The 14,240-nt window shown below is 37.7% G+C and overlaps 1 protein-coding gene across 3 annotated transcripts in view; it reads right to left on the minus strand.

Moving 5' to 3' along the window:
- The window catches only part of PDE1C (phosphodiesterase 1C), a 1,233,587-nt gene that overhangs the window by 10,051 nt on the left and 1,209,296 nt on the right, over positions 1–14,240 (minus strand). The window contains exon 17 of one of the 3 annotated variants that reach the window (XM_075315090.1): positions 823–7,203. The exons of the other annotated variants lie outside the window; for them this stretch is intronic. Within the exon in view, the coding sequence (XP_075171205.1) occupies positions 7,190–7,203 (14 nt within the window). The 3' untranslated portion in view covers positions 823–7,189. Of the gene's footprint in view, positions 1–822; positions 7,204–14,240 lie in introns of those variants that run through there. 3 annotated transcript variants of the gene reach the window in all.

A 14,240-nucleotide genomic window follows, 5' to 3' on the forward strand; every position in this document is an offset into this window, starting at 1 on the left:
CGAATTGCCAGTTTCGATAAATAGGGGTCAATACTATTAAAAATATTTTTTGCTTAAACTTGATGTATTTTTCAATAAAATTTAAAAAACCTATGAAATGCTTCTAATTATTCCTCAGTAATCACAGAAATATCGGACTAAAAGTGCTGGAAACACTGAAGCAGCAAACTGTAAAAAAACTGAATTGTTGTCAGTCTCAAAACCTTTGGCTACGAGTATTCAACACACCAAGATAAGTTATTCTGTCCATGGTACCCCAGTCTATGGTTAGATGAGTAGACCCATTTATCAGTATAGGGGGCACAATATGGTAACTGATTTCCCAGCCCAGAAACATAAAGCCCACTTAATGTTCATCTACAAGTTCAATACATTTTTGGTATTTTTAGCAGGGAAGGAACTAAGTTAAACCCGTTTTTTTCTGTAACAATAGGCGTGTTTCATCCAGATTTCCTAGATACATTACCTGGTTTGTGCATATTCTGTAACCTGTACTTAAACTAACAGCGAAAATGTTGCAGTCCATCTTTTAATGAATGCATACAATGATTTTACCAGGAGATACTTTTATAGGCGATCTCTGTTTTTATCATTTTCATCTCATCACTGTTGCCCTTCAATCAGACATTTGGCCACTTTTCATTGAATTTATATAAAGTGACCCTAATCCAAATATTCAGCAATTTATTTACGAGCGTGTAATTCTTATTTTAGAAACTACAAATAATGAGATAGGCACGCTACATTCATGTGGAGTGTGCGCTGCAAAATAATGTTTTTAGCAAGAAAATACAAGAAATATTATTTTATTTTTTACACACATTTTTATTTAGTAAATTATATTTCATATTTTAATCTAGATAACTAAATAAAGAATTTATTTTTAGTGAATTATCTAATCAAAGTATTTATCAGTGATTTTGACACAAATCCATCCTAGAGTTCTGGTGTTGTCCTTACATGTGTTTTTCCTGTGGGCAGGTTGAAACACTACATAAGGCCTCATTCACACATCCGTATTTAAAAATTAAATGATAATTACATATTAAACACGTATGCAAAATTCGTACCGGTGTCATCAGTGTTTTGCATGTTTTGCATCAGTGCATTATCCTTGAGCCTGTTTTTACCATCAGTCATCTTCAGTGTTTTCCACAGATGGATCAAGAAATTAATAAATGACAAACCTTCTCCTATACTTTGCAATGTTAGATACATACAGAACAAGGATAGCAAACAAAATGCCATCTGTTTTCTGTGCATGTTTTTCCAGATCCATAGACTTGTATTGGCCCTTACCAAAGTAGATCAAAAGAACCAGCCATGCATAACACCATATAAAATATATATATATATATATAATATAAAGTGCATATAATAAAGTGTATGTGCTGTAAGGATGTAATGGACCTATGGAAATTATAATAGGGACACAGAAATGGTGGTGACGAAGGTGGCGTCGAAACGTGCGCGTTGAGGTTTGGCGTCACATGTGCCCGCAGGTCCTCTCTGTCCAGTTAGTTATCTTTTTCTTTTATGATCTGGCTATGAACCTTTCATTTCACTACATCAACTACATTTTGTCACTTGGTGCATTGCTCACCATAGTATGCTAAAGCCACGAGTGCTTGATTTTCTTTGGCATACCATTGTTCTGTGCATGCTCCATGTTGTGCTCTCTCTATTGCCCTGACAGCATTCCTCTGATACGTGGTGGATTATCATATTAATACTATCTTAACTGGTTACCCCAGTCCAGTAATTTTCATTATAATGCTATATATGTACCATGTGATATGCTTATTGTTACACCTCACAGTTTGGAGCTGGGTTGCCTATTAGTCTAATTCATCTGCTCATGTGTTTCATGCTTTTCCCTGTTTGCATTTTTTTCTAGTCCTTTATTATCATTTTACATGCCTTTGTGATTGCATACCTTCCCTGGACTGACTTATATTGCTGAGTACCTGTGTTCTGCTACTATTCCCTTTACATCACATGTGATTCCCTCCTTTTTACTTTTTCTGGTCTAAACTGCCAGTTGTGGCAGTCATTATTTTTAACCAATAAATATAATTGCTTTTTTGACCTCATCGGTTCTCCGTACAATTTTTTCTACATTTCTGTGCCACTATTGTATTGAACCTTGTCATCCGTGCTGCCGGAAAAAAAGGACATGTTTCCATGTGTTTTGTACACACAGGCAAATCATGTAAAAACACGGAACTGTGAATAACACCATAGTTTATAATGGATAAAGGTTGTATCCCTGAAAAAAAACAGACACCACACAAACTACTGGAATCACAGATGTGTGAATGAGGCCTACAGAAGCCAGGGTCAAAAAACATCTAGATCCTGACGAAGGAAAACTGTTTTTTTTCTGAAACGTGTTGGTATTTGTTGCTTTCCCAAACCCCTGTACCATGCACAAGTTACATTATATTCCAACTCCGGAAACTCAAACAAGTAGTTGCCAGGGACAGTACCAGCAGGAGCTCCCTGGTAAGACATCACCAAATACGAATTCGACTTCATTACAAAGGTTACTCCAGGAAGTTTATACATCCTTTACTGAACTTTGGTTGGCTTATGTCTACTCGATAAGTAGAGCGCTATCCAATCTGCCAAACAAGTGGAAATTTTCACAACTACCAAGATAAGATTACTAGTAGTGATGAGTTAGCACTACCTTGCTCAGGTGCTCGGTACTCCCAATGAGAAGTTGGACGATCAGATGGGCATGACTTATGTACCGAGAATAATGGTAGTCAATGGGAATTCAACTATTTTTCTGAGAACTGTTCTGGAAAAATGCTTGAGTCCCCCACTGACTTCTATTATATTTGGTGGCTAAAGTCGTATCCATCCGAGCATCCAACTGCTCGTGATGAGTACTAAGCACCCAAGCATGGTAGTGTACGTGCTTCACTAATTAATTTATAAAGCTATGGCACATCTTCCATATTAGCACTAACCTGTGTTAAGTCTCTCTATACATATTAACACTCACTCCAGGTATCTATAGTCAGCGTGGTAGCATTCTTTTATTAGTTTCCGCATACAGTAATCCACCTCTTTCATCTCATTACTATTGCTACCGCATAGTGCCAATAAACATTCAGCATTCAGGTTCTCTCTAAAAAAAAGTTTATTTTTGCCTATAAATGGATAAATATTATGTAAGCCTGGCTTCACATCACTAGATTTGGTTTTTTTCTGTTTTCAATAGAATTAATTGCCACATTATATTTAATAGAATTAGCTCAGGCAGCCAGCTAGAAAAATATGTACTTACATGTGTATGATCAGTGTAGTCATTGCTGACATTCAGTGGAGCCCAAACATGGAAATGTGTGAACGATCCTTGATCTCAAGACTATTTCAATAATGAGACACATGCGGTAAAGATTATTATTTTTATAATTGGTATGTGTAAGCATAAAATTAATTGGAGATTGATCTGCCATAGTAGAAAAAATATTGTATAAATCATCATCATATATAACCATTATAATAGGTCTCTTGTAATTAGAATAAAAAATCAAATTACAAAAGACGTATTTCAAGAGACCTGCAAAGATAAAGTGATTTTTCCATTTTGTGTTTACGTTTTCTCCTCCCGTAATTTCATAAGCCATAACGTTTTCATTTTTCCATCCATATAGTCATGCGTGGGCTTGATTTTTTGCAGGACGAGTTGTTGTTTTGAATGACACCATTCATTTTATCATATGATGCAATGGTAAAATTCCAAATGTAGCAAAATAGCAAAAAAAGTGAAAATGCGCAAATGTTTTTTGGGTTTTTCATTTACAGTGTTCATTTTGCCATCATACTGACCAGACGGTATGATTTTTCAGGTCAGGATGATTACCTAGATACCACACATGTATATTGACTTTATTTTGGGAAACATTCAATGTTTTGATTGCCTATTATTACATTTTTTTCTGTTGTTGCCTAAAAAAAGGCATTTCTGGAGTTTTGATTTGTTTTGTCGTTACACTATTTACCGATCAAATAATTATTTTATATTTTGATTGCATCGGCTTTTAAGAATGCAGCGTTACCAAATATGTGTATTTTTATATATGATTTTTTTTATTTCTAAATATTCAATGTGCCAAAATGGGGTGATTTGAACTTTTATATATTTTTATTTTTTTCTTATTTCTTTTTTACTTTTTACTGTATTTAATGGTTCTCTTAGGGGATTTGAAAATGTAATAATCTAATCAATTGTTCTACATACAGCAATGCCACAGCATTGTAGTAAATAGAAGAAATCACAGTCTCCTATGGATGCCAGTCTCAAGCTGGTTCTCTTAGGAGTACTGTGTTGATTGTCCCTCGACTGTCATCCTGACTCATTGGTGTCCTGTGATCTCATTGCAGGAATGGCGATGAGGGGATATATGGGTGTGCCTTTCTGCAAGCACGTGTTAAATACAGCTGTCAGTGGCATTGAACAGGTTGACAGTCGTAGCTGGAGTGCCACTCCACTCACACCTGTTAGAAGCACATATTGGCTGATTAAATCAGCTGATATGTGCAGGGAAAAATGCAGGCTCAGTGTGAGAGCCCACATCAAAGGGAGGGAGATAAGAAATGACAGACATAGTATGTCATTCATCATTAATGAGGTTTCTCAAAATCAAAAATCATTATCAATTTGCAGGATAGGTAATACATTTCTGATTTTAGGAATTTAATCACTAGGACACCCAATGTTCATGAAATGGGGTTTAGTGAATGGATCAGGAGTTTCAGATGCCCTTCTGGAATGTGTGCGCCCAGTAGGCAACTTTTGGTAAGCAGAACTGGTGGTGCATGATATAATTGTCAAGACACCAGGAGAGGGAGCTAGAGTCCTGATGGATAGAAACTATACTGTGCAGAACCAGCCGGGGAGCTGAAGCACAGAGTGTGCTCGTGCAATACCTTACAGCACCAGCAGGGGGAGGTTATGACACGAGGTGTGCGGAGGATGGTAAGACAGGCCGAATCGGACGCCGTGAGGAGCAGATGAAGACCGGAGGGACGAGCAGGAGAAAGGTCGGAGTCAGGCTGAGGTCAGTACCAGGAGAAGCAAACCAAGGAGGGGAGGAAGGAGAGGGAGAGGACAAAAAGAGGGCAAGGAAAGAATGAAGGTATGTCCAAGGGAACAGATAGAGAACAAGGGGACAGAACACAGACAGAGGGCGAGAGCACAGGGGAGACGGATGAAGATCAAACACTTACAGGGACCAGCAATCACAGCAGAGTAGAGCTTAGCTTATAGCCGGTGTCGGTTCACCGGAGATGACCCCAATAAAAGCGTGCAGGCTCCAGAAACGAGACCCAGGATAAAGCTCCGCCCCCTAGCCTGGTGGCAGGGGAGGCAAAACCATGTCAGTAATTGAGTGGAGTCAATATCCTATTTATTTTTAAGTTTACTTTTCACTAAATTTGCTAATAGAGGCAATGCATGACTTCATCTACAGTTCTAAAATTAGCTAACCAGAATTCGATTGTACTTTTTGGGTACCTATTATTACTATCAAAGGGTATAACATAATAGCTTTGAAAAAGTTCTTTCCTAATTCATGTGTGTATTTTTTATAACATCTTACAAAAACAGTAGATTTGTGTGACCCTGTGAACTTAATTAAGGGAATTAGAATTATATTTATTATATAAAGTATTGTAATATGAAACTTTCCCCATATAGTTACTGATATATTTGGATCATATTGGTCTATCCTGTGAACAGAAGTGAGCTTACTTCATGTTATCCCATCTAGCCAAAATTATATTTGTGTTGCTAAGAGATGTCACCTTATTTATTAAGTTTCAACGATCTTTAACAATTTGAAGGAGATGGTACCATCATAGGAGACCTGTAATTTGTGATGTTTTCTATTATAGTTCCCCATCATAAATGTGACTATTAAATGCAGATAAAATAAGTTACCATCCAGTCTTATCTAACAGCTGAATTTAAGCCATTTACCTGCATTTTGTACAAAAGAAGAGGGCGCATATTCAATACCACAGAATGCTCATGCAACAGCTGAAAACTCAGATTTTGCCTAGACCAAAATTAACCTTGCTAATTGGTCACCTGCACCATTTACCATCAAGGCCCCACTGAAGGTCAGAGGACAACAGCAGTACTACATGCAGCAATGCCGTTGAGTTGCTACTGAATGATAAACGTTCCAAGCATATGCAACTCTTTTTAATACCTATTATTGTACAATAAGGGCTACCTTCTTAAATGATTTCAATGCAAAAACAAATCTCATTCTCTGTAAAGAAGTGGTACAGCAAATTGTGATAAATATTAGAAGAAAAATATATAAAAATAATAAGCACTAAAGCTAAGAACATGCTTAGTTCTTTAAGTCCATTTGATACCAAATTTCTTCTTCTCAACAATCCTACAGTACATTGGCAAAAGTATAAAGATAAGATGCAGGAAAGAGTTTTTTCCCCACCAAGCTGTGCCTTAAGAAACCAATATTTATGGAAGACCTTGAAATGTTTGTAAGTGAGCTTTAACCACATGAAATGAGACATTACATGGGCAGTTATTCAGTTATTTTTTTTACTAAACACATATATGAAAAAATAATAAATATAAGCCGTTGGTGATAAAATGAACTCTGACATATCTCTTGTACATTACAAATAGACAGTGTTGAACCCTGTGAAGCTCGTGTGAAGCTGTGATGCAGAGCCTTGGATCTGTGACGTTCTGCTTTAAGTGCAGGATGATCATCCTTTAATTTGGCTTAAACAAGCACATGCGCAACACACTTCAGACTTCTGGGACGTGTGAAATTACATTTTCAAAATGAGTACAGTAGTGCGGGTTTCAAAATGATTTTCAGGTGAATGTTCGTTGACTTCACTCAATGGTTCCTAAGCCCCAACACATTATTTGAATGACCAATGCTTTAGAGTTCCCCTGCTAAATTTTGCCTGTTGTGTAAAAAGCCAAGTCAGTTTTATATTTGTTTCGAGAAAAAAGCAGAGCATTAAAAAAAATACACAAAAAAACTAGTCTTTAACTGTAAAGGAGCCAGTGGATGCCTTGCTTATAAAGCTAATGCCTTGTATTTCCAAAGAGACTTGTCTTTGAGGAAGTAGGAACAGAATGATGAAGCTCAGCTAAAATGATGCAATTTATTGGCATTTTCTGTTATTCTTCTTTATCTGTAAAATAAGAATAAAAAAGGAGAGTCACTTGTGGGCCCTTTTCCCAATGATCTTCCATTAGAGAGAAAGCTGCTGAGAAATGGATATTAAAAACCATTGAGAAATTTGGTTCCTTCAGCATATGGAATACTGCTCATGATAATGATGAAATTCAGCCATAATGAATCTAGCGTCTTCTCTGAGCGGGGAACAAGCTTACTTGGTATCCAGGGCAGATATTTTAGAATACATTTTCTATAGCATCAGACCTTGTTGTTTAGCATGATAACTATGAGCTTCACCTGACCCAATAGTAATAAAATCTGTGCATGTAGTTTCTTTTTATATATATATATATACTGTTGTTTATCCTCAGTGTCCATACCACTGGAAATAGATTTTTTTTTCATTTGAAAACCAAAACCATCACAAATTGTACCTTATGTGGCTTCCAAATTAACCTACCCCCCACCTCAAGCCAGCTTTTGGTGGACATGATGGAGAATACTCATATAACCAGAGAAGCCAGTTGGTTACTATTTTACAAGTCTTGTTATTATATGACAGAGAACTATTATAATAATTGTGTTATTGATAATTGTGTCATTGTACGCAAGGATTAGCACTATTTATGGCCATTATGACTTGTATCTTGCGTTGATTACTAGTTTTACCTTCTGCAGGCACAATCTTTTCAGAAATTGGGGAGTGGAGACTAGCTGCTATGCTGTCCCCATACACATTACACTGGGACATAAGGGGTCCCTGATTTCCTGTCAAAATGTAACACATGTTCAAAAGCAGCAGTAAAATTTAGGCGATTGACCAGCAGTACTGAGCAGTGAATCTGTGAATCCAGCGCTTAGATGAGATAAAACACTTAAGTAGCAGCATGGTCTGTGTGTGTCTCTCTGCCTCTCTTTCTCATTCTTCTCCCCCCATCCCTCTTTCCTGACTATAGACTTCAATAGGAAGCTGTAATCTGAATTCTTAATGTGGTGGCAATCTGTCTTGCTTTGGGAAAGACAGATTTTACCTGCAATGTAAAAAGAATGTTAAATTCAGAAAGCAGGGAAAGAAAAAAAAAGTGTCTTAAAAATAGAAGCATATTCATTTCATAAAATATATTCTAGACTTCTTATATTTCCTTGTTCTATTGATCTATGCAGTTTGCTGAAACAACAGTGATTCTTTAAATTTTAAGACCCATCTTAAAAGTGGCTTCATTTTATTCAATATGTAAAATGTTTTGAAATTTGAATGTGCCAGCTCTACTCTTCTAAAATTTTCCGCAAAATTTGAATTATGGTGAATTGTGTGTTACAAATGCCCTAACATTCTGAAGTTTACTAGGACTGTGTTCAACTCATTTAAAGAGTAATGGTCATTGATTTTTTTTTTCTCATAAACCAATAGTACACAAGAAAATAGGAAACTTTTTAATATATCTTATGAGAGAAATATACTCCTTCTCCCCCTACACTGATCTTTAATTTTCAAAATTCTCAATGTACAGGTAATATTCTATATGTATTCAGTGACTTCAGCATTTTACATTACTAAGGTAAGAGTTGACAGTTGATATTGACAAAATGTTATATAAAGGAATAAAGAGAAAGAAAGGGAGAGAAAGAGAGAGAGAGAAAGAGAGAGAGAGAGAGAGAGAAAGAAGAAGATGCTGGTGCAAGAGCTCCTCTCTCCTCCCCTCTCCTATTTACCTAGAATATTGTCATTAAACAAAACAAATCCACAGAGTACATTTTTTAAATTGATAATTCAGCCATTAGGTATAAAAATTGGCTCACAATTGAATAGTAACCAAATTAGATTTAAGTGTCAAAAGAAAGAGAGGATTTTTTTGCTAAAATTTTATTTTTTTTTGTTTATTTATCAGTTTAAATCTATAAAAAAATTTCAAATAATAACCACAGCGGTCAGAAGTGTAAACTGTATATACAGTACCTGACAGAAGTTCTGTCGCTTATCCACGTTATGTAAAAAAAAAAGCTGAGAACCTGACTTTAATTTCATCCATTGGTTTTATAAATTACTCTTCTGAAAGGTGAAACCCTCCCAGATTTGCTTTAGGTTATGAAAATAAAGTTGCTGCAAAGCTGAAATATTGATCATTTAATGAACACAGAAAGGTCAGATTTTGGCAAGACAAAAGTTTTGTCACCTACAGAAAGTAATGTGAAATTCAAACAAATAATTAACTTCTAATACAAAGATATGTTGCATAACATTTGTGAATTAAGTTGTGGTGCCATTAAAGCCAAATTTAATATTTTGTGTGACTTTCATGAGCTTGAAGGACTGCATCCATGCAGTTCAACAATGATTCATACAATTTATTGATGAAGTCATCAGGGATAGCAAAGAATGCAGTCTTACATGCCTCCCAGAGTTCATCTAGATTCTTTGGTTTTGTCTTCCAAGCTTCCTCTGTCATCCTACCCCAAATATGCTCAATAATGTTCATGTCTGGTGACTGGGCTGGCCAGTCTTTGAGCACCTTGATCTTCTTTGCCAGGAGGAACTTTGTTGTAGAGATGGATGTATGAGATGGAGCACCATTCTGCTGCAGAATTTGACCCCTGTTATGATTGGGAATGTAAGCGGTAGCTAATACTTCTTGATATTTTAGGCTATTGATATTGCCTTTCACCTTGTAAATGTTTCACACACCCCCATACTGAATGTAACCCCAGACCATTATCTTTCCACCACCAAACTTAACTGTATTCTGGATCCATACAGGCTCCAGTAGGTCTCCTGCAGTATTTGCGGCGGCTGTGGTGTAATTCAACTGATGATTCATCAGAGAAATCCACCTTCTGCCACTTTTCCAGTGTCCATCTGTTTAGCAGGCTGTGGGACTTGGCAAATGCCACACGGTTTTTTAATTGCCTATTGTTTGGTGCTGGCTTCTGGGCACTGATTCGACCATGGAGGCCATTTCGAGACAGAATCCTACAAACTGTTCTAGTTGACACAGGGACTTGAGGTGACCAGACCTTTTGGAGCTCTGCTGCAGTGGAAGAGGGGCTGACTTTGGATTTTCTAACCAGCAAACGTTCCTCCTGAGCAGTCGTCTTGCGGGGTCTGCCGGACCTGGGCTTGTCAAAAACATCTCCAGTCTCTTCAAATTTTTTTTTAATTCTTTGCACTTGACGCTGACACACATTAAAGGTGCCAGCCACCTCTGCAGTGGATCTGATCTTCAGCCTCTTGATAATCAAGGCTTTGGTCGCAGGGTGAATTTTTGGCATGTTGTCAGAGGTCAAGTTGCAGTTCAACTGAAGGTCTGGGGTGATGGGTTTCTTTTGATACACACCCACTAATTAACCAATCAGGTGAGTGAGCACAGGTGAGGATGTAAACTAGGATTGGGTGCATTATATGACAAGGTGACAAAACTTTTGTCTTGCCAAAATCTGACTTTTCTGTGTTCAATAAATGATCAATATTTCAGCTTTGCAGCAACTTTATTTTCACAACCTAAATTTGGGAGGGTTTCAGCTTTCAAAAGAGTAATTTATGAAACCAATGGATGAATTTAAAGTCAGGGTATAAGCTTTTATTTACCTAACATGGATAAGCAACAGAACATCTGTCAGGGAGTGTACAGACACTCAAGCACTAATTCAAAAGTACAGTGGAACCTTGGATTATGAGTAATCCAGTTTGCGAGCATTCCACTAGATGAGCAAAGCTTTTCACAAATGTGTAACTTGGTTTACAAAGCAGGAACTCGCAATACAAGCAAATGCTCACCGCGCACACTTCTTGTTCCGTCCTGCTACTGCGCTCTGATCTGCTCCGGCTCTTTGTAATCCTGGAGGTAACTTTCTGTCTATACAGTACAGTAATCCAGTCATGATCTATGCCTGGCTTAGTCATTGTGGTATTCCCTCTCAGGGTTCCAGGTTGTGAGGGGTTAATCCTTGCTGCCTCACTGTGATGGGCAGGCCGCTATATCCTGGCACTGCACCTCCAGTGCTTCTCCAGTGATAGTTCCGGCTCAGCTGCTTTACATTCCCGTGAGTGACCTGTTATTATGCCTTGTCCTGTCCTGACTTCCTTCTTCCCCCTGACCTGATTTGACCTCTGTGTCACCCCTGACCCAATTTGATCTCTGTCTCCCTCTGGACCCGACCTAACCTGTGTCTCCCGTCTTGTCCTTGTCTCCTCCTCTGTTCCCCTCTGCTCCTGAGTCATTCTCTGTTCGTTCGTCTCTTTGCCCATTTCTCTCTGACCTGAGTCCCTGTTCCAGCCCTCGTGCCCTCTAGTGGGCTTGCCTGCTTACTGCTCTCTAAGGTGAGTGTCAGTGCTTCCCTTCAGGGAAGTGTTATATTAGACCAGTCTTGTTTTACTACCTTATCGCCCCCTAGTGGTTGGTCTGCTAACTACTCCCTTAGTTAGCTTTAGTGTCTCCTCAGTATAACGTTACAATTCCATTGTACAGTACTGAATAGTATACACTTTAACCCCTTAACGATCGCGGGCAGTAAAATTACGTCCTATCGGTCATAACGTTACTGCCCGCGCTCTGCCGGCGGCAGCATGCTGCAATTGGTGCACATCTCAGCTGATTTTCACAGCTGAGATGTGTGCCTGCTAGGCACAAGCAGAATCGTTATCTGCTCGTGCCGTTTAACCCCTTAAATGGCGCTGTCAATATGTGACAGCGCCATTATAAGCGTGATCGCGGTAAACTTTTACTTACTGCCCGATTCCGGAAGTCACGTGACGTGATGACGTGACTTCCGGTAGTTGTCATGGTAGCACAGGGTCATGTGATGACTCCTGTGCTACACATGAATTGCTTTCACTTTCGCTGTGCCTGCGACCCAGTGAAAAAGAAAGTGAGTGTATCTGCTGTTTACAGCTATGTAGCTGTGATCAGCAGATAGTGCAGAGCGATCGGACTGCTGATCGCAATAGCCCCCTAGGGGGACTAGTAAAATAAAAAAAAAAGTAAAAAAAAAAGTTTTAAAAAATTAAAAAGAAACTAAAAGTTCAAATCACCCCCCATTTGCCCCATTGAAAATTAAAGGGTTAAAAAAATAAAAAATATACACACATTTGGTATCGCCGCGTTCAGAATTGCCCGATCTATCAAAATATAAAATCAATTAATCTGGTCAGTATACGGCGTAGCGGCAAAAAAATTCCAAACGCCAAAACGACGTTTTTTTGTCGCCACAACTTTTGCGCAAAATGCAATAAGATGCGAACAAAAAGTAACATCTGCGCAAAAATGATACCGTTAAAAAACGTCAGCTCGAGACGCAAAAAATAAGCCATCACTGAGCCGTATATCCCGAAAAATGAGAACGCTACGGGTCACAGAATATGGCGTAAAACGTGCGCCACTTTTTTCGGACAAACTTCCAATTTTTTTTTAGCCCCTTATATAAAAGTAAACCTATACATATTTGGTGTCTACGAACTCGCACTGACCTGATGCATCACACCCGCACATCAGATTTACCATATAGTGAACACAGTGAATAAAATATCTAAAAAAAAATAGTGCTATCGCACTTGTTTTGCAATTTTTCTGCATTTGGAATTTTTTTGCCGCTTTCCAGTACACTATATGGTAAAACTTATGGTTTAATTTAAAAGTACAGCTCGTTCCGCAAAAAATGAGCTCTCACATGACCATATTGACTGAAAAATAAAAAAGTTACATCTCTCAGAAAAAGAATGGTGGAAAAAAAAAATGGAAAGCGAAAAATCGGCCAGTCGTGAAGGGGATATTCTGTATACTATACTGTACTGTATGTCAATTTGCATTTGTGGATACAGTATAGTGCTTTACTGTACTGTACTTTCTGCTATTTTTGGTTTGTGGAACGAATTGTCTGTGTTTCAAATATTTCCTATGGGAAAATTTGCGTTGATATAAGAGTAACTTGGTTTATGACCACACTCCCAGAACGATTTATGCTCGTAAACTGAGGTTTCACTGTATATAGGAAGTGAACTCTTACCCATAACAATAGTGCAGTTTGCCAGTTTACCATATAAATAAATTCTCCACTTGCGTTTTGCGTGTTTTAATACAAGCTTACTCAGGGAAGTGAGAACTAAAACACACAAAACTGCTTTGTTACCAATGTTCTGGTGATTGTTGCTCTTTACACGTTTCTTAGTCATTAAATACCTTTTACATATGTGCATTGAATAAACATTAATTAACATTTTTAGAAAAAAACGCTTCTTTATTTTTGTCAAATTTTTTATCACCAACTGTCATCTCCTATATCAGTAATGAGAAAGTCTCTATTTGCTGTATTTTACCCTGTGAGTTAAGAATTTTGATAATGAATGATCAGTCCAAGAGGAGAAAGAAGCAGATTTCTCTGATAAGATATATAACAAAGTTGCTAGATTTCAAGTGTACTATTAGATATCTAAAATAAAAAGAAGCTTTTTAATGAAAACACAGATTAGTAATATCAAAGTGACCTCATCATATATGGTTATGGGTAAAAAGATGTTAATGGAGTGTGTTCAAGTTCTAAAATTCCTGTAGCTTGTATGAATAAAAGCAGGTTTGCAATTTACTTGCTTTTTCTATCTGTTGTCATTCTCTTGCAATAACAATTTTATCTTTTTAAGTGTATAGCTCATTTTCACGAGCTCAGCCACTAGTGCCTGACTGAAAGTGTGCAGTAGTTACAGTCCAGGAGAGGGGTTAACTCTTAACATTCCAGTCACCTATCTCCAGTCTATTGATTTCTATACGGCCGTTAGATTTTCATCTCCCTCCACTTCCCTCCACTCCAGCTCATCTTTTGAAGAGATGCAGTTATAAATCACCAGCACAGCAGCATAAACAGCAGGTCTCCTAATCATGGCTCTTTGCCGTCACTGTCTGAACTTGTGTGCTTGTTCAAATGCCTTGTTAGATCTATGTCTAAATTAAGGGATAACAGTGTAGACCCAGAACAAACCATTGATAGTTAAATGTGTTATAGAAGAATTTAATTTGTGCTGGGCTTTATAGTTCTACTAATACTACAGTTCTCAAGAAGAAGAGC

Source organism: Anomaloglossus baeobatrachus, chromosome 6, assembly GCF_048569485.1.
Source record: "Anomaloglossus baeobatrachus isolate aAnoBae1 chromosome 6, aAnoBae1.hap1, whole genome shotgun sequence".
Classification (NCBI taxonomy): Eukaryota; Metazoa; Chordata; class Amphibia; order Anura; family Aromobatidae; genus Anomaloglossus; species Anomaloglossus baeobatrachus.